This window comes from Sander vitreus, chromosome 8, assembly GCF_031162955.1.
Source record: "Sander vitreus isolate 19-12246 chromosome 8, sanVit1, whole genome shotgun sequence".
In the NCBI taxonomy this organism is placed as follows: Eukaryota; Metazoa; Chordata; class Actinopteri; order Perciformes; family Percidae; genus Sander; species Sander vitreus.
The window spans coordinates 14028024-14049930 of NC_135862.1; the positions used below are offsets into that span (position 1 = coordinate 14028024).

The following is a 21907-nucleotide window of genomic DNA, read 5'->3' on the forward strand; positions in this document are numbered from 1 at the left end:
AGTGCATTACAAATCCGGATATTACAAGTGAACACAGCCTTGACTGACTGGTTAGATTGGTTTCAACAGGGAACTGCTTACCAACCAAATCTATTGAGATCCCAAAATGACCTATGTCTTTTATCTTTATATTTGTAAGTCACCTGAATGTTCTAAACTTGTGCTTTTTTAGCAGTACTTGGCCCTGTTGTTGCAACACAAAGCTTATTGAATAATAACCCTCTCTTAAACCAATTTGGTTTCACTTAAGGCATGTTGTTACTACTGGTGTAGTCTCGCATTTGCTGTGGAGATAGGTAAAAGGTGGGAATAAAAGAAAAAAAGTAAGCTAAATAAATAAGCCTGGTTAGTTCATTCATCAACTGATCTGGATAGTTCAGGTTTTTTTCCTGCTGTATTTGATACAATGTTATTTTAGGACTTTACTGTAGTCACTGTAAACAAATGTGTCATTAATGTAACATACAGGTTGCCATTTTATATAGGCTAGTAGAGACTTCAGTTTGTAGTCAGCAGGGAAAGCTGTTATTATATAGCCCCTTAACTGTATATTTACCATTGTATGATACCACTTACAATGACACATAGGCACACTCTGGACTCACACTAACCGGCAGCAAAGATCAGCATTTAACATGAAACATTTCTTTGTCAGAATGGGAAGGTGGCAATGCAGCAATTTGTTTTGTAAAAAGAAAGGTATTCAACACTGTTGCAGAAGCTGTGCCCTAACAGACTTAAAGCACCAACAACAGGCAGGAATATTGCATTTATGAGTGTTGTATTTCAGGTAAAAGAATATACACCAAACGTCATGTTACATTGCAAATAACCTGTAACAGTTGACATAAGAACAATAGGATGTGTTCCATTGTTTGCTTGTCAATTAGCAAGACAAATGATTTTGTATAGGTACTGGTGTGGTCATATTTAACAAACAGAAGAGATTAATGGTAAATGTCGAGGGAGTTTCAAGGGACAAGAGTAGTTTAGTACAAGTTTGAAAATCGACGTGACTAAAGTTCATGACTGTATTGTAGACTAAACTTATTTTTTTTCAAGTATGTGCTTAATAGCAGCTAAACTGAAAATGAAGCATGAAAAAACTAAACTGTGGTATAAGCCAAGTTTCAAACAATGTAGTCTCGCTTTGCCAGACCCTCCTCTACAAACACTGTAACCTGATCACTCTGGTCACATAATGGCTGCTTCTCTGTGCAAAGTTCAGGCCGTCCTCTCAGAATGTGACAACCCCCTTTAGCTTAGGATTTGTATCTTCCCTTGTGGGGAAAAGGAAAGGATCTCCTCAATAAGTAATACAACTCTATGCAAAATGAAGATATAGCTAATGCACAGGCACTTTATGGTTTTGTGTGCATGTTTGTGGACAGTATTCCTCACTTCCTCTCCTGCTCCAGATCGGCCTACTCAAACCAGCCAGTGCTGAATATGACCTGGGTATTGAAAGAAAATGCAAGCTGCCGTAGTTATTTTGTGCTGCCATCTGGTGGGCTTTGATCAAATAGCTCTCAAACAGTAGTTGGTGTACAGAAAACGACAAGATGTCAAAACAGACAAAACTAAACAGGATGGCTTATGTCCCCTACTTACTAGCCATCAGAGGGATTCTGTGTAGTAGTAAATTAAGTGTTGCCCTACCTTTTAAATAGGACTATGCAGATTGTAAATCCATGTCTAGTCTAATATAAATGGAGATGAAGCATAGGCCTAATTGTGTCTTTGTTTGTCTGAGTGAATGTGGCAAAGACAAAGATTGAATTTGTGTTTGCATTATGCCTATAGATTTGCTGAATGATTATCACAGTGACTGATCAATTGACTGCTTATCACTTGTCTTGTGACCCGGGAGTCTGCCGTCCTTGGAAAATTGTTTGGCCCACGTGAACGGAGAAATGCTGCGTTCAGATGCTGTCGTAAATTTGTGGCTTACCAGTCAACCCCAAATGTGCAGCGATGTGGTAAGAGATGACTGACCTGCGACTCCCAAGTCTTTAGGATCAAATCTTGCAAGGCTCACTGTGTCAAAAAAAGTAAATGTTATATATTTAGAAAGTATGTAAAATAAATAATTAGCACTATATTAATGTTTTGTCATAGGCATCCAATAACCTGCAAAACTGTTGGCTGGTGTCTCTTCAGCAAAAGGAACAATGCAGTGATAGGCAAGAGATCCAAATATAAGAATCACTCTAAACAGAGCCATGATGACAGCAAGGTCCTCTGTGTAGTTTCTCGTAATGTGGGGTTTACATGCTACTATTTCACACAAACACAGACAGGATGTGTTCTTTCTTTTTTAACTGTTATACATTTGACTATTTTTTGACAATTTAGGTGTCATTAAAGGTTATCCTTTATCTGGACAACTGTTCACACACACTTTTAACACATACAGCTTTGAGTGACTGTGCGTCTCTGGTTGCCCATCTTTCTGGTGCACGTAGTATGTTTCCAAAACTTAATTCACTAGACAACAAAAAGTCGAAGTCATCGTGGCAGTTGGTCTCTGGTGTGTGGCAGTCATCTGAGGTACCAGCACACTTAAACTGCATTTAAAGGGAGACTATGATTAGACTATGAGCACCAACTGGTGTCAATCAACTCACCTGGCACTGCTCTCATGAGCCATCCCCACACCTCTCTCCCCTGCCACTGAATGCAAACCATATAGTGAATTTGCAGATTGAGATTATTAATACAAAATATAAATCAACGAATAAATTATGATATATTACTATAGATTAAGCTACTGGCAGTAGGCCTATATGCTTATGCTTTACCAATTATAATCCACTAATATAATAGCCTATATATCATTCTGCATAACGAGTTATTTTACTTTTGATACTTCAAGTATATTTTGATGCTAATACTTAGCATCAAAATAGTAGGCTAGTAGTACATAATACTTATGTACTACTAGCCTACTTGATATCTAAATGTATTGGTAATATTATTAGTATTAATATTGTTATTAGGCTATTATGATACTTTTCTTTGAACGAGTAATCAAACATAAGCCACTAAAAGAAATAGTCGACTGAAGTTGCCAACATATGTCTTGTTGTTGACAGCAGGTCGGTATTTAAAAGTACGAAGCTGCCTTGAATGCAGCACAAGCCCACATAATGCTCCTCTTCAGCACCGGGAACAGTAGGCCAGCCTGCGGAGCTCTTCCGGAGGCGGATAATCCCCATCTCCATACAGTCCAAATGCAATAAGGAAGGAATTGCTATAACTCACCTCAAGGGAAACACGTTTTGGAGGCAAACAAGTTACCACCTAGAAGTCCACCATTTGGAGACGCTTGCACGAGGAGGAAGATGGATATTTGCGTTTCGCATTATTGTGTAAATAGCCAAAACTAACAGTGATAAGCCGATGCTCTATAATGTGGCAGCTGCTGTCGCATTTCATCTAGTTTGGAGAAGCTACTGAAAGAACATCCAGCTTGTATTTTTTTGTTTTTATAATTTCAGCACCATGGTGGCATACAATCTGGTTTTAACTTTTATTATCGCGGCTCTTTGGCTTGTCAGTGGCGAACTACAAACTCATTCTTCACCCGCGACGCAGTTAAATTCAACATCATCATCATCATCATCCATCGTCAGCGAAGATGAACTGACACATAATGTCACAGATGCCGCCGTGGGATCCCGGATTTCATCTATAATAACGTATCTTCCAACTCTGAAAAATATTGTTATTTTCATCTGCGTGTTAACAGCTGCTCTCATCACATGTCTAGTCATCAAAGTGGTCAGGTAAGCAGGTTAATGCTTCTTAGACGGTTATATAGCCTATAGACGTAAGGCCAATAAGCAGCCGTGTAGATAACAGTATACATGTCGCGATTTAGTGCTCCTGGTAAATTAATCGATTAGGAGCATTTGTGGTTGTTTCAGGTCTGGGCCTATTAATAGGCTAATGTTCCTACAGGGAATTCTAGTGTAGACTATGAGTATGCTACTTGAAGCAACCTGATGGTTTATATATATATATATATATATATATATATATATATATATATATATATATATATATATATATATATATAGCCTAGGCTTTTTGTGTCCTTATGTGTCTGTGACCTGTATTTTTTTTACAGTTCTGATCCTTAAAATCATCTTTGCATTTATCACATTTACTGACTTTATATTAGGTTTACTATAATCATATTTCATATTAGGGCTGCAATTGATAGTCATTTTCATCACTGTTTAATCTGTTGATGTTTTTCTCGATAAATCAATGGCTCTTTTAGTCTGTAAAATATTAGAAAAACTTAAAAATGGCCATCAGAAGTTACCAGAGCCCAGACAGAGTGTGCTGTCTTCAAAATGCTTTGCAAAGATGTAAAACTGAAAAAAACCCAGCAAATCTTTACATTTGAAAAGGTGTAACTATACAGAATATTTGGCATTTTGGTTGATAAATGAATTATCACAATTTAATTAATGTCAATGGAATAATAATTTCAGCACTATTTAATCTGAGGAAAGCATTGAGCATGGTCCTTAGAACTCAACATTTTACCACTTTAATTCTCACCATGTGGAAAAAACTAAAATAGGTTTACAGCTGATGTGGTTTAGTCAGTCAGCCTAAATGTTGAGGTTTAATGTCTTGTGCTCGTCTCGTTTTCCCACAGATCTGGGAGACGAATCAGGAAAACCCGAAAATATGACATTATAACGACACCAGCGGAGCGTGTGGAGATGGCCCCTCTTAATGAGGAGAACGATGATGAGGATGACTCAACCCTCTTTGATGTCAAATACAGGTTTGTTCTTTTTTTTTTTTTAAATTGAAAATAATTTGTTTTCTTCTGTTTATACTGCCCAAATAAGAACCATTGCAGGCCTAATCCCATTGAGAATGTTCTACCCATTTAACGGAAATCTATAATTCCCTCTATAGATACAGGGGAGATACTATACAGTGTATATAAAGTGGTATATAAACTAGTCCGTAACTCACACTCTGGCCTTTTATTTTTACAGAAATGTATCATATGTCCCTCAATAAATATATATATATAAAGGGTTTAAAATATTAAACTTGAAAGATTAGTGTATATTTCAAAAAAACATAACCCTTTACAGTATCTTTCTACTTTTGAATTTGCCTGTTTTTGCATGTCTTACTTTTGCTTAATGCCTCTTCTTATCTCACTTGTTACCATTGTAGTCATAAAATGTTTTACTCTTGATTTACCTATGGAAAGCATCTCGTAACTCTGTTTTGACTATTAAATGTTGCTAGGTGGCACCACAGTTAGTCAGCTTGTGCTACTAAAGCAGATGTCGGAGTGTCTCACTGCTTTTAGTAGACCTCTAATAATATTAATATTAAGCACACTTTAAGTAATGCGATACAGTATAAAACACACAGACAGGAATATCAAAGAATGCATATATGTATATGTATACTAGTAGTATGTGTATTTGTTGCTTGCTCCTCTTGAAGAAACACTATTTTAAAGAAACACTGTTTTAGTTAATCTGATGTTGACATTGGGTTTCACCCTTCCGTCCTTTCAATTGTTCTTTAACTCACAACCTCTTCCTCAAAGGAAGGTATGGCGTCCTGTTTACATGATATTCTTGACTTCCAAGTCAGACAGGACTCTGCAGGCGAACATATTTCCTCATAACCAAATGGACCGTAACATTAGCTATAATTCAGTCAAGTCACTGTGAGTTTTCATGTTTTTTTGCAGGTGAATCCCAGCATGGACATCAATATTCGATATCTCCTGTTCTGCCCAGGACATCTCAAGTGATTTCTTATATCTTTATGCTGTTCAAGTCTTATCAGATCACCAACTTCTAATGCTGCTTGTGCATGGCTTTTACCTGGGTTTAAAGGACTGGAGCCGTATGGATATCAGTTTGCTGCTTAGCTTATGCTTCTATCATGTGGCACAAAAAACTTGCACAATTGTTTCTGATGTTGAAGATCAGCATGCTTTATATTGTGACTTCTTCTTAAAAGTCATTCAGTAATCAGGCTGTTAAAGACTACATGTTCAGTTGTCTTCAAAACATCTAATTACATGGAAATTATTATTATTTTCATATGGGTTCATAGGAGGAACCAATGCCGGCTTTAAAGCTATGATCTTCTCATATTAAAACTAAAGACAGTCAGTCAGTTAATGCATACAATGTTAACATACAACAAATATTGTGCAGAATTACTTTATTTAGATGTAAAAAAAAATAATTGCACACTGAAGAATCTATTGATATTTTTAATTAAACTTTCATACCAAATATATTTCTATCTACTAACCACTTTATTGTGCATATATACTGTCGAAGGCAGTCTGTCCTTATCTATGGAGTAAGTGTATATTTTTTTACCGTGTGTTGTTGTAGACGTTCCTGTTTTGCTGCTATCTCAGCTGAAGTTCTACATTTTCGAGGTTCAAATTTGGTTCAAATCTCAAATAATATAGTCAGGATATATTTGTACGGTGTTTATGGAATACATCTATTTGCTATGAATGCTGTAATCTGTTGTGATCGGGTGTGTTAATTAATTCACAATGTCATTGTATCAAGTAACCACTGAACAATATCAACAACAGGTTGGCAGTGATAGTTTCAGTATTTAACATGTTGGACATGCACCCAGTGTCTTATTTTCTAAATCAAAACAATAGTATGTTGCCATATACTGTAATGTCTAGTTACTCTATTAAAAATAATCCACAAAATCGGGTATCTCTTGTTTGAGATAGTAGGTGAGCAGCTAGTAAAGTATTATGGAAAGTCTCCCACATCAATTTCCATTAATGGCTCACTGACTCTTGTGATATCTGACTTGAAAAGGACTGATGTTTTCTCCCTGAAGAGTTGTTTCTCTGTGCCGTACAGATTCTGGTAAAAACAAAAAATAAAAGTGTCCCTATCTTGGTGGAAATGTGTTGACATGTGGGTTTAAAATGGAGGTTTTACCTCAAACGATTTGGCCCATTAGATAAGTATTAAATTACTAATAAAGACAATGAAAATCATAACTGGTTTGTCAAATTTGTTATATCTTTAAATCAAATACTAAATACAATATTATCAACTGAAAGTCTGACATAAAGTACACAAAAGAAATTGCAGAGGCGTTCACAAACCTTACCCATGTGTGTCTGCGCTCTGAATGTAATTACAGTAAACTAACAACATTACAGAGTACACCTATTCGGTTTCTGCAGCAAATGTGAGTGGCTGAGGTGATCTTCTGTTTTAATCTAAACTGTTATTTGATTTGTGCACAATGGCCTATGGCTGCAGCTGTTTCTGAATGACAATGGCAATGCTCAACTTGAACACAATTTTCTTTCCAGGAGAAAGAACATTGTGTAGTTTCCTTTGTTCTAAACACAGTTATGGTCATTCATAGAAGACTAATATATTCACTGTTAGATACGCAAGCCATATGGAGTGTATGTGAATGTTTTTCAGTCATATGTGAATCAAACTTTTAACCATATTTGTGGCATGTGCTTTTGCAGACTGCTGGCTATTTCCTCTGTTTTCCATCAGACTATATGACCACTGTTCATTTCAGTACTGAGTCATGTTTCATTTTAGTCTTTCACTGTATGTGCAGAAAACTGCAGATCAAGTATGAAGTATGAAGTATGTCACCCTTGTACAGGTATCCTCTTCCATCTTGGCAACATCTTTTATTTTGTCTAAAACCCTGCTCATTTAAAGATGCTAATTCTGGACTTTTAATAGAACGCAATCATCTGCTACAGACAGTTCCTGTTGTAAAATAAATCAAAGTCATTGTGGTAGCTATTTGAAGACTGTAGCTAATTTCCCCAATCCCACATTTAAAACAAAAAAGTGAGTTGGAAGTTGGAAGTTTATTAAAAAACAAGTCCCTGTTTGGTTTTTGACACAGATAGTTTTGTGTAACCACAGTTGTTTCCATAGTTTCCATATCTTTGAAACACTACTGAAATAAAACTACTTCCTTTGAAGTGTTACATTGTTTTAAGGGAGAGTCTTGAAGTGTTATTTTTCCCATTCTGATCTTTTGTTTTCTGCCACAGAAAAGTACATTCACTTTGTCATAACTGCACAATTTAAGTATCCTTGAGTCATATTGAATATTTTCAACAACAACAACAAAAATATAAATACCAAAGTTGTATGTATCAAGTCAAGACCAAACATGCAAAAGCTAACATGTTTGCTGAAATTTGGACATTAAGTAGATGTTTACATACGGTATACATGAAAAGAGGTAAGATGAAACTATACAGCACAACCCCCTCAGGTTTTCAGCAGAAACTACAGTACGTCAGTATAAAGTTTTTTCAACAGTGGCAAATTCTGGGTTAATTAACTTAATTGTGTTGGTTGCAGAATGTTTCTATTTTTGCCGGGCTCAGACAAATAAACCATTCATTGCTTCAGACCGCTCACTCTCTAGTACAACTTTCATATCTATTCTTAATTAAAGTAGGGGTGTGGGCCAAAATGCGAGTCAACAGGCGCATCCTGGCATAACAACACTATTATGCACATATCACATGGCTGGAAGCACATGAGCGACCACTTGTTTAGCAGCAGAGCTCTTGGAAAGCATTTTGTTGCAGAAAAATCCCCAAAGTGTTAGGCAAAAAGTCCTGTATCAAGACAACTCCTAAAAAACTCAACTAAACTTTAAGACTTTTACTGAGGTGAAGCTTTAAAGTTCAACAATATAATCCAAACTAGCATTAAACTGATATATTGGTTTGACCAACCAGGCTGCTATTGGCCTAAAAAATAAACATAATTGAATTCTTTCCTGATCACAATTACTTAAGTCTCCAGTAAAGTATATTTTTAATGTGAAGTTATTTTAGTGTTTATTCATATCTGCATACAGTGTTTCAGAAGTGGGTGATACTATTGATACATCTTTCCCATCCTGTCAAGAATGATTTAGATAAACCCTGAACAGTTATTTCTGGGTATGTGAATGGTTCAATTTTAAAATGGTCAAAATGAGTGATTATAGGCACAAAATACTCTCAAATTCAATGACGATTCCCCACATATCTATATCAACCTATATTGGTTAACATACTAACCCTAACACACTATACAAGTATATTTCATACATCATTTAAAATGAATGAAGGCAAACAAGTTACGAGCCAATCGTCCTCTCAGTGTTATTACACTGAAACTGCTGCTAACTGTAATTTATTTAAAGCACAAAATGGGCATCCTTTCTTACAGCACTTGTAAGAACATCATCAATACATTCATGTAAAGAAATCTAAGCTTTTCTTACTACCACAACACAACTACAGTCTGCCCTCACTACTAACATTTCCAGTGCAGAAACAGGGCTGGTGTTCTTTGAGAAAAGTTAACAAAGTGAGTTTACTGCCGGCTAAGTCTATGTAAACATTCCAGCTGGTACACTCCCTCTTTGTCCTCAACGAAGGTGAATACAATTCAACGTGCTTCCATTTTTCCTTTTGGTTAACCTAACCTTATCACATGGCAGCTCTGGTTGACTGGACTTTTGGTAAACACCATTTACGCACTTTATAAGAAGCTACAAAAGCATAAAAAGTTCATTATCAGAGGAAAATTTGTTATCACAAGTTGAACATCAAATTAAAAAACACCAATGTTTGAAGAGCTGACCAACATTTCTTCTTTTATTATCATTCTCCCTGATTTTTAAGTGCTTCCATCTTGTGGCCCAAAAAGTGACTCACAACTACAGCCTTAAATGGAGCTCTATCATATCATAAACTGGGGATATTACTTGATGGTGTATCATGACCAATTTCAACACAAAACATAAAAATATGTTCTGAATGTTAGATGAACATGACAGGATCTCTATTAACAGTTTGGTCACACCAGCAGAAAAGGGTCTCATTATTTTAAAGGTTGCCATAGAAATCTCATTAACCAGTGAAACACGTCACTAAATAGCTTGAAATACAAAAGGTTCATTCCAATTACTGAAAATAAGTTAATTCAAGTTTCATAAAAGTGTGTAAACAAGAAAACCGTTTGTACAGAGTCTGCTCAGTGAAGAAAGTGGTTTCCATCGAGATCCTCCTTTAAGCTATTTTCTCTGAAGCTCCTTCTGTGGTCTCCTCTGTGCATCACAGGTCCCAGTGTGGAGCCGGAGCGCCCCCTGTCTGTGCAATGCGCTCAGGGTCCTGAACTCCAAAGGCATGGTGTGAGGACTGGAGCTGGATGTGTACTCGTACTTTAGAGTATCGTAGTAGTGGTATTTGACTGATCTGCCCTGCGGGTCGAGTGGGAAGGGCCAGAAGCCGTAAAGATGGATCTCTTCACAGAAGCGAGTGGCCATCGTGTACATGAGGAGCCCAGTGGTCGGACGCTTGATGTGGACATTGTTGGTTAGCCAATACCTGTTGACGAAGATGTATAGTATGCGATTAGCTGCATCCAATGATTCGTTAACTGTCACTTAGAAATACAGCAAAAGGAAGAATATGTTCAAAGTCTCCAGAGCTCTTTTCTAGGTAGCACATAAGTAAGTCAGTCTTCATGAGGGAGCAACACTTATCTCCTTCAGTAAGACCTTCCTCCCTCTGGGTTTTGATATTAATCCAGATATACGTACAGTATGGCAGAGCCCACAGAGTGGAGCTGAATCCCAAGGAGTCACACAGATAAAAATGTAGAGCTTGCCCGATATGTTTCTCTGCTGTAGACCAACAAGCTGCCCCTTTAAGGACTGTCTGCTCACAGATGATCAATAAGTGACCTTTTCATCTCGTCTTCCATTTGCAAAGTGGATGCACTGCAAGAAATGTCCTTATTTTTTAACTAATGCTGAAGCAGCTGGTCGATTGATTGATAGTCAATTATGATAGAAGATTAATTGTTTAAGTCATTTATGAAGCAAGAACACCAAACACTCTCTGGATCCAGCTTCTGAAGAATTTTGCTACACCTTTCTCTCTTTTATGTCATTTTAAAATGAATATCTTGGGTTTTGCACTGTTGACTGGACAAATTAGGCAAGATGACATTTCAGGCTCTAGGAAAAGTCATTTTTACATATTGAAAATAAAAAGAATTGTTTCTTGCAGCTCTATTCTTAACACAGATTATTCCAAACATTTGGTGGCTCAAAAATCTCGAATCTAGTGCAGCCATCTGCAGAGGAAACAAACAATTTATATTTGTTTAGTTTCCAGACAAATAGTTTTCTCCAACCCCATTGGCAAAGCTTTAACTGTATGTTTCTTCAGAATAATAACTCCTGAAGACTAAATATTAGTTTAATTAGTGGTTCAGGTGGATTTGTTAAACAAAACGGCACACACTGGCGCAGCTCTGCACTATTGCATTCTTCTACTTTAGGTAACCTAGGAGCTCCTATTATAATGAGATGCCACATGCATCATCAGACATTCACTTTGACCCAACTTTATTTCGCTTTCCAGTCACACTGGCCCATTTCTCCAGCCTCAGGCCTATTGCCGCCTCCTCTGGCTGTGCACTCTGTGGTCCGTGTGGAAGGCCGTGTTGAGATGCAGAGGTTGTACCATTTAAATCAGTTCATGTGCCATGAAGGTCAAACTCCACAGGGCAGGTTCACAGTCCAGCCAAACACTACAGCAGGTGATCAGCATTTTAACAAGCAGCGGAGACGGTCTACTAATCAGTGAAATGGTCTGATGTGGCATTTGGTTGGAGTGAAAATGAGCAGATCCTGCACATGATGGGGATATAAAGTTAATTTGTACTGAGAGAAGGTCAGGTCAGGGGAGTATTTAACAGCACTCGAGGCATGAGTTTCATCTTCAAGAAGATTTCAGGCAAATTATTTTCTTTTGTCAAACACTGATCAAACAGACTTATAAATAAATAATTATAAATGAATGGCTCAGTTATACCCCTCTCGCAATACAGTGTTAGTTGGGGCATACAAAATGGCATAATTTGGTCGCTGACCAGCGGTGGTTGTTAGGCTTTTTAACAAAGGATGGAAAGATCCCGAGCAGAGTCTGGTTGTGATGAGAGAGCAAGCAAGGACAGCAGCACAAATTTCACAGAGGGATTTCATAACTGTGCAAACAGCAAATTGATCTCTTTATAAAGCATTTTCAGAAGTAGTAAGTGTCAGTAAATCTGTCTCAAAATCAATGCACAAAAGCTGAGAATGAACACCTGGTCACAGTGAAGAACTCCGCTTCACTTAAGGAATAGCTTGACATTTTGGGAAATGTGCTTATTTGCTTTCTTGCAGAGAGTTAAATGAGAGGATTGATACCATGAACAACAGTTTATCTATCCGCTCAGCAATTCTATGTAGCGTCTCTGGTGGTTGCCTGGTAACCTCACCGTGACGACAAAACTCCGGAAAGTCGCCGTTGTCAATCACCGAGAAATAGTCAAAGCATGCGAGTCCCCCGAAAAAGCACACATGGTTCTAGGGAAGGGATTATCAGTCAGTCAGTCTGTCAGTCAAACCTTATACCTTCTAAACATCAGGGTGTTAGCAAAGTCATTGTGAGCATGTTAGCATGCTGGCATTAGCATTTAGCTGGCCATAAATTCAGCCTCACAAAGCCGCCAGTGTGGCTATAGACTCTTGTACTTGTTACATTTCTGCTTGTGTGCGGATTAAACAAGGAAGCAATGGGTGAGCAATAATGGAAACAAAAAATTAAGGAAACAATTAGTGAGCTTTAGAAGTGTTGGTAGACATATTTTTGAACTTTGAACTGAGGCAGGCCAGCTTTTTCCTTGTTTCCAATCTTTAAGCTAAACACCTGCTTCTTACTTAACACACAAATATAAGAGTAGTAGCGACCTTTAGGCCTGTAACAATTATTACATAAATGTCTAATTTTTACATAATCGCCATTTTTTTGTTTAACCGCAATTTATTGCTAACATTAGCTAAGGTCCTAAGGGGTATGACTGTTGATGGTAATTGTCAGTTTTTATGTTCATTAAAGAAAAAAATTCAATGTTTTATGATAATAAGGAGGCGCGGTTTACTTCATAGGTTGTGTACCTGCGTTACTACATTATCTGGGTCACATAACAGTGATATAACCAAAACATGTATCCTGGGATTCATTCAAAACTTGAATTTGTTTGAAAAACTGAAAAAGACAATTATATTGTTAATCGCAATTATTTCTTAGACAATTAATTGTACAGTAAAATTTGGAATTGTTACAGCTCTAGCAACCTTTTCATCTAACACTCTACAAGAAGGCAAACAAGTCAATTTTCCAAAATGCTCAACTATTTGTTTAAAAGAGACATAAACGACACCGGATCCTAGCACACAAATAAATCATAAAAAAACGGATACCTGTATGTCTACTTGAACTATGTAATTAATTTCAGACCCAAACACACGAAAGACACATTTCACACCTGATGAAAGGGGGTGCGACTCCAGGTGCACACTGAGTGAAGAAAGAGCGACACCGTCTGCCCTTGGAGATCAGCTTTAATGCTCAGTTTAAAAATAGCCACCTGGGCTGCAGATTATAGTTTGCCAACCCCCTTCATTATGCTGCTCACAGGTGTTCTTAAGAGACGCACGCAGCACACCAGGATCAGTGGCTGCCAGCCTGAGCTACATCTTACCCTCTGACAGCGTGGAGGAGGCGCAGTGAGGGGAAGGCGGTGCGTACGTCCACAGTGTGCAACAGGATGAGACGAAGGGCCCACTCCACGCGCTCCTCTCCCCCCTTGGCCATGAAGGCTGGGATCCACAGCACACTGCCACTGAGGCTTTGAAGCCGCTGCAAGAAGCGATCCCTCCACTCTTCGCTGACCAGGTCCTGGAAGGCCCGCTGCACCACTGAAGGGTTCATGGTCACCAAGTTGGTCCGCCACCCCACGTCCTGAAAGTACTCCTCCACTGGTGCCAAGTTACACCTGAAAACAAGCAAAGCACACGTCACTCAATGTCAGTGTCAATGTAAAAGGGTCACCAAATTAAGTGAAGTTATTTCCTTTATTATCTGGTTTCTCTGTCTTCTGATCCGAACCCATCTACACATCTGCAAACATGACGCAAAGTTTCTCAATGAAGTGTTGAGCAACCAACACGCTTCAAAGCAGCTTCGTATGAACTTTGCAGGTATAAGAAACTTAGTTGGAGGGGATAGGTATATCATATAGTTAACACAAGTTCCCCTTTCAGTTCTGATTCAGCGACTGATAAAGCTATGACATCCCATATAGAGCAAGCACATACATTTTCTTCTTAACATTTTCTTTGATTTAACACACACGAGCCTGAAATGTCTCTGTGAGTAGTGGGATGTTGTTAATCATTTAATTTAAAAGAAAACTCAAACTCAATTTCAAAAGATTCAACAGACTTTTGCTCCTGGCTGGCCTCAATGATTTCAGAAACTTAGTTTTTCTCAACTGTTTACACACAAATCCAGGTACTTGAGACACAATGACCACAACATGTAACTCATGCACCAACCCCCTGAACCAATTCTGCCAAACTACACGCACAATTCCTGCTTTACACTCAAATTGCAGTTCTAAAACACTACACACAATTCTCAAGTTCATGAAGAAAATCTCTTGTTTTTACAAGGAACACACTGCCATTCAAATATGCACACTGACTCATCACATGGGCAAAGACCTGTCACACAGTTTTACAATTAGCAATCAGAGCTTTAGCATAAAACGCCAACAGGTGAGCTCTTCTGTTTTGGAGAATTATTTTCTGCCTGGAGATGGAAAGTGTATGACCGAAATCCACAAACGCGTATACCCCTTCTCCAAGCTATGGAATACGCATGTGGAGATATAGCAGTTGATGCTTTTCATGGCTGGATTCGCCATGCTAGGCGATATTTACCCCGCTGCTTGGCCAGGGAAAACATTGCTTGTGATGTGGATGAGATGCTGTGGCCAGACCGAAACAGAAGAGAGGACGCAGCGTAGTTTTTTTTTGTTTTTTTAACTGTAACTGTATACAGTAAATTCTTCTGTTTTGTATGTAGATCACTGTATGGGCAACTTTGTGTTGGTTGGGATGTACACTGTGTACATTGTTTTTGTGGGAAAAATAAAATATATTTGTTACCGTGTATTTGTGTGAAAACAATATTCTCAAATATTTTACAACACACTTATGTATGTACTGTCTGTAGTAAGTGTAACACTGAACAAAAGAATGATGATGAATGGAGAAGTGTTTTCCATTCATCATAGTGTTTTACATTGAGCACATCAGTGTTCAACTGGTTCTGATGTCTGTTCATATGATGGTTTGTGTGTCATTTGAAAACAAAATACCATTTTAAGAAAAAATAACATTGTTTTGAATGTAAAATTTCATTTTGCAGGATAATTGAGGGGTTTTGCCCATTGTGTATGTGTTTTTTGATTTGTGTGTAGAGTTCTGAGAGTATAGAAAATGTGTGTAAACAATCGAGAAAAACTGTAATATAGAGACAGCGAGTAGAGCCGATTTCCTCATTTGTTTTCTTAAATCTATGACCTGAACAGAGAGATGGGTGACAAATTGAAAACCCGAATAAAAGAGTGGAGAGAAACATTTATGCAGAGGTAATTAATGCAGGATGTGAGGGGTCACTGAAAGGTTTGATAAATATGAAGATTAAGAGAATCATATGCAGTTCATGTGCTGTCTTCATTCATTCACCAGAATCACAGGTGAGCTTAAATGAAAGCCAACATGTGCATGCCCTTCAAATGAGCTTGAATAATGATATGCCCTCGATGGTGTTTTAAGCCCCCGTCTCCTCCCAGGCAGCGCTGCGACCGTTGATGTCAAGGCACCTAACCCTAACCATTGCCTAGTGCCTTCCAGGCAGCGCTGCCTGGAAGAAGACGTTGGGGGCTTAAAACACTGATAAACAATATGCACCAGCGTAATTGTGATAGGCCTTTCATTTCATAAACTGATTATGGTGACAAGCTGCCACACAGCAATGGTTAATTAACTTCATACATACACCTTTTCAAAAATCTTAAAATCTTCTGGTAGCTCACACCTTACCAAAGACAAATTTATTTTTCCCTTCAGTTTACCACCCATTTGCCTAGCAGACATTTCTACCAGGAGTGAAATAGAGCAGAAAATAGAAGTGAAATTCAGCATTAAAGCAGGCTGGCATTTTGATGTTAACCTTGGCCTCCAAATAAATACCAGAAAACACAAAGCTGGTAATTATCTTCACAGTGAAGCATCTTTATTCCCTTCAGTGTGGCAGGAAAACAAACTTGGAGTGCTTGGTTTTAATAACTCAACATATTGTAATAGTTGCTGCTGACTGTCCAGTGGAAAACTATGCATCTCCAGAACATCAACATTTCAGCTTTGTCACATTTCATTTTTCAGATAATCCAGTTTATTTAGTGCACAAGGACGTAAAAGAACAGTTAATTCTTCAGTAATCTGAAAATGCATGGTTTTCACTGGACAGGGACTTTGTTTTTTTTACAGCTTAAAAGTTGCTGTCAATAATACAGCTGATGTACCTGCTTAAAGCTACATTGTGAAATTAGCTCTCTCCATCGTTTACAGGCAGCTGTTCTAGCCACTCCAATATTAACTTTGGTCTTGCTGCTTTGCCTGTCACATTGTCGTTTTAATTCTCTTTTTCGCTTCCCTGGCGAGTAATCTCCCCCTTGCATTCGTCACGGTGCCAATAGGTGTATGAGGGCGAAATGCGGAGGTATGTCCCTCTTTGGCTAATGTATTTTAAAGATGGAGGCGCTACATGGCTGCCATCATTCGAGCGAGTCGCTCGTATGTATTCTGAATGATTCTGAATGTCAGATTCTACGCTTACGAGATTACTTTGATTAGTTGGTGGAAATAATTACACATGAACGAGTACATATTTGTGAAAGAACAAAGAATTAAAAAAATTACACAATGTAGGTTTAAGGAAATAATTGGTTCAAAGATTATATGCAAACAGAAAACATGACAAATATGCACCATCAGCTGACTGTAGTTTATTTTTGAAAGGTCCTTTAAAAGGGCAATTTATTAATTGCTCGAGTACCCCAAATTATTCAATTACAACCCAGCATAGAGCAGAGAACTATATTTAGCTGAGGCATTATCTCCCTATCTGATACGTGAACGCCAGAGCAAATTCCTTAGCTTTTAAAAATGCCACATTCCTTGTTGTCTGCCTTCAGCCAACCATTACCGCCATGCCCTGACGTTATTACCATGCTGCTGTGGTCTAGAAACCATGACCTCTCCTCATCAGCATAACATCGCAGCACTTAGAAAAGACAAGATGCGCTGACAACCGAATACATTTCTGAATAAAAAAGGGACAGGCATGTTGAGGCCTATTCAGCTATTGATCATTTAGCTGAAAGAGGTGCTACCACAGACAGCTACTTTTCCATTTATATATTACAATATATTATGACAACATTAAAGTCCTTGATTTATGACTCTGATTCTCACAGATACCTCCACTGATTTCTTTTGTTAGATTGTTCCTAGCTGAACAGATGTTACGTGTTCCATTCCCTAGGTCATCATCTGTCCCCCCTCTGCATCTGAAAGTCATCGTTGCTCAAGTGACTGTTCCTCACATTTCACACAGACAACTCCTCCTCGTTATTACTCACATATCAGACAGTTACATCACCACATTAGCTATTTTGTGTGTCATATGCCAAAATTAGACGGCCTCAATTATCCTGATTTCCATAGAAGTACGTTTCGAAGTGTCATTTATCATATACAGTACACTGAATCCCAACCAGAATACTTTTTGTTGTTGCATCTTCCATTATAATATAACCCTAGACAGATTTATCTTCCGCCAATGACAAGTATGAATAGTGATAAATAACCCAGCGACTCCTTAGACACAAGACAGAGCCGGCTGATGGCTTCACAAACACAACCCTCTGGTAAATGAGAGTTGGACCCCTGAGAGCGCTGGCGTTTCTCTAAAAAAGCACAATGTGTTTCTGCTGGACTCAAAGGCTTTTCAAAATGTCAGTTGAATGTATAATCATGCATTTAATTGCTCTCAGTCCAGCAGCTCGTTTCCAACTTTAAGTCATTAAAAAACTTTGACAGCTTTTTCAAAAGTGCTATTAATATATTTCCAGCTGCGTAAACCTGAATTAAACCGAGAACTGAAGAAAGTCATTATCATTCTAATGTGAATTATACTCTCAGTAAAGTGAGATAAACCTACAAATGAAACTAATGTGGTAATCCATTTCAATTACAGCCAACTATGACCAGCATGTTTTATCATTTATTTCAAGTGGAAGACATACAACCCTTTAATCATTTATGCCATTTCTGTGAAAAAACTAAATACCTGATAACAAAGTCATGAGAGTCGATGTCGGGTCCACAGCTGCTGTTCAGCAGGATCCCAGAGTTTCCCACAATGGCACAGCGCCTGTGATGTTGGTTCTTCATGGGGGATACAGTTGGCAAAAGACGGTAGAGATTTTCTGAGATGTTTATGGTGCTGTGGCGATCAAACACATAGTGGATGATATCTCCTGGCTTCAGTGTGCCCTTCAGGATAGAGATGTCTCTCTCCGGATCAAGAAATCTTAGAATATTCTTCCTGTGAAAAGAGAAAATACACACTAGTTATAAAAGACTCTGCTTTGTCGAATGTGAAAATGTGTTGAGATAATTGTTGAGAGTGATGAGTTTGCCTGATGAGGTTGGAGAGGGTCTTGTTGAAGGTCCAGTTGTTTGACGAGAGCTTGACAGTGGTATTGTAGCTCGGACTGAGATGATTTACATCTTTGCTTAATCTCGTCAAAGCAGTCGGATCCACGTGTGCTGCAGCCTTTCTAAATGAGAATGGAAAGACATGGTGATGATGACACACTATTGTTGATCTTCAAAGTTCTGATCAATAAAAAACAAAAGCCTTGTTATTTGGGCCATGTATTGTGTGAATTTCTTCCTCTTTTCCCCCTAAATGTAAGGGTTATTTTTTTTCCCCCATCCGAATCGAGGGTGTAAGAACATAGGGTGTCATATGTTGTACCGATTGTAAAGCCCAAATTTGTGATTTTGAGTTATATAAACAGTGATGGAATGTTACTAAGTACACTTATTCAAGTACAAATGTTTTTTTCTGAAGTAACTAAAGCTTTACGCTTTTATGGTAATTTATACTTTTACTCCACTAAATGAATGGTACTTTTTATTGCACTAAACTTATTTTACTGCATCTACTGCATAATGAGTACTTTTGATAGTTTAAATACATTTTAGCAACAATACTTATGTACCTTATTATGCAGGACACATGCAGGATCACACATTAATCAAAGGATTTGAATACTTCCTTCACCACTGTTCAGAAACAAAACTGACTTCCCTTGACTTGGCTTCAATGAGGCTTAAATATAATTTAAATGCAATAACGCTGATGTTATTTGAAAGACAGCATTTTTAATTTAGCTTTATTCTTATGGCAGCTATTTTCGCTGTCACACGGATACAACCACATTGATGGGTATTTATAGCAGCTGCCTTCTTACTGTAAAAAGTAATGAGACGCTCACTGTGAATGACTCAATGTCAAGGCTGCAAAGGAATCATATGACCAATGCCAACTATACAATTTATATAGGAAGACCAGTAAGCTCCCCAATGATGGTCTACAGCTATATGCATATTATGTGTGTATGTATATGTGTGTGTGTGTGTGTGTGTGTGTGTGTGTGTGTGTGTGTGTGTGTGTGTGTGTGCCTGGAGATAATTAGATTTATTTCAGACCTGTGCGGTTGAGGGATGAGTTGGTGCAAGTTCATCTTCTGTGAATGTCCAGTATTTCTAGAGATAAAAGAAAAGAATTTTTTTTTTTAGATGGAATTATGAATCATATAATGCAGCCTGAAGCCCTGGTTGATAGTGGACTGATGCTTCAAATCCTTCCTGTAACCATATCATGTAACAATAATGCACCCACTGTATTCAATACCAGGCGTACTGTATTTCCATCTTTTAAGCATCAAGGTATTTTTTAAAGCAATCCACTGTGGGCCAGCCCTTTGCTGATGTAATGAGGAGAAATGTGGCCTTCATGGAGCCCCATTATACTGAAAGGAGGTTTTCGTTTCTCAGGGAAGTGAGCAATCTTTTTACAGGGGCGTTAAATATGCCAGCCAAGATGTATTTACAGTAAACATACTGTATGTGCATTCAGATCGGCCTATTTTGCAATCATGACCTTGGTCAGATGTGATAAAATCTTGACACGGTGGTCTTGAAGGAGTGTGAAGCTGAAACAGAGGAGTGCTTCTCTGACAGACAGGTGGGCTGTTCCCACTCATTTTACAATCCTGGTGGCTTTAAATATATTGTTATAATTGTGTTAAGCTGCATTATATGCACAAGTGGGATTGGTTCTGGTTCTTCTCCCACGGCAAATCACAAGCCAATATGACCTCATTACAACATGAGCCACAGCCGGATAATTGCATTCAAAACAAAATGTTCTTGCTGAAAGAGAAATGTGAGAACACTTCACAGAGACATAAAAGGGAAAGTCATTTTTGCCATTCAGGTACAACAGCATCTTTATAGCTGTGATGATAATGATGAGAGGAAGAGGAGGATGTTGCACTGTTGAGGTCTGATTGGTTTTACGTGTCACGGAAGTATTTTGGTGCTAAATTAAGAATGTATTTTCTTGCGGGTCAAATGCAAGTGGGGCATGTGCATTTCTGCTGCACTGCTCAACATTTCAAAGTCTGAAAATGAAAAAGAGGAAAGCCTTTTGTTTTCAATCTGTTGACCCCCCACACACACACACACACACACACACACCTCTATCGTATCCCGTATGCAGGCTGCTGCAAGACAAATAATCCTTGGAGACCTTCGGTGGGCTGCTTTCAGAACAGCTGCTCCTGCTGCTCCCAAGTGTTACAAATGTAGAAATATTCCACACATAGGCTTACTTCACATTCAACTCCAAACTTCAATTCATATACACTCGTTTATTCTTTTTTCCCCCCCTCTCACCACTTCACAGATTCAATTCAGGAAATAACCTGCTGGACCGCACACGCACGCACACACACACACACACACACACACACATACACACACACACATACACACACACACATACACACACACATACACACACAGGTTAATTACGGTGGGCTACTTACGCAGTTTCTTCCTCCACTTCTGCAATATCATCAATTATGAAAACCACAACGAGCAGCGTTACAAAGCCGAACAGCAGCGTGCGGAATACAAGCGGCATGGCTGAGGGGGGAGGCTGCAGCCGGGAGTCCCTCCTTTCAACAAACACTGTTACAATAACCTTCTTGTGTTTCCCATTTAGAAATCGAAAATCCGTTTAGCCACCTCTTCCATTGTTCTTATCGCCTGAGTCGGACACTCCCAGGCGAGCTGCGTTCCTTTTTCCCCCCTCTTCAGATGATGGCTCCTTGTGTGTGTTTCCCGGCGGGGCGATGCTGCTGCCGTCTCCCCTGTCCCCGGAGCTATTCCCCAGTCAAACTTTGAGAGCGTGGTGCACCTACAGAGCCTGCCATGGGAGCAGCGAGCTGTAGACCACATGCAGTCTTAAAGGCGCAGCGGCCAACAACTCCATCTTTTACCTCAGCCGGGTTCATTCCACTCTACTCCAGGTGTTGTTGGCTCACGATAAGAGGCGGTGTGAGACCGCAGTAGAGACAGTCAGACAGGTGCGTGAGGCAGGTTTGCACCAAGTAGAGTCGTATCCAAACACAGAGAGTGCAGTCTTATCTAATGTGGTACGTGTGCTCTGATAGCCTACATTTCAAAATAGAGGTCAGAGCTTCAACGAAACTCATGTGGCCGCCAAACACAGTGAGCCCCAGTAGAGTATGCT

At 38.7% G+C, this 21907-nt stretch overlaps 2 protein-coding genes across 2 annotated transcripts; one reads left to right on the forward strand and one right to left on the reverse strand.

The window, feature by feature from the left end:
- Positions 1-3153: 3153 nt before the first annotated feature.
- fam174b (family with sequence similarity 174 member B) lies at positions 3154-8034 on the forward strand. Its single transcript, XM_078256930.1, has 3 exons — positions 3154-3788; positions 4676-4807; positions 5747-8034. Exons 1-3 carry the CDS (start codon positions 3505-3507, stop codon positions 5748-5750), a joined length of 420 nt encoding a protein of 139 aa, XP_078113056.1. The 5' UTR covers positions 3154-3504; the 3' UTR covers positions 5751-8034.
- A 1154-nt stretch (positions 8035-9188) lies between these two features.
- Positions 9189-21764, reverse strand: st8sia2 (ST8 alpha-N-acetyl-neuraminide alpha-2,8-sialyltransferase 2). Its single transcript, XM_078256929.1, has 6 exons — positions 21198-21764; positions 19795-19851; positions 18717-18857; positions 18365-18622; positions 13644-13937; positions 9189-10432 (listed from the first exon to the last, which is right to left on the reverse strand). The coding sequence occupies exons 1-6, from the start codon at positions 21293-21295 to the stop codon at positions 10120-10122; spliced, it is 1161 nt and encodes a 386-aa protein (XP_078113055.1). The 5' UTR covers positions 21296-21764; the 3' UTR covers positions 9189-10119.
- Positions 21765-21907: the final 143 nt, after the last annotated feature.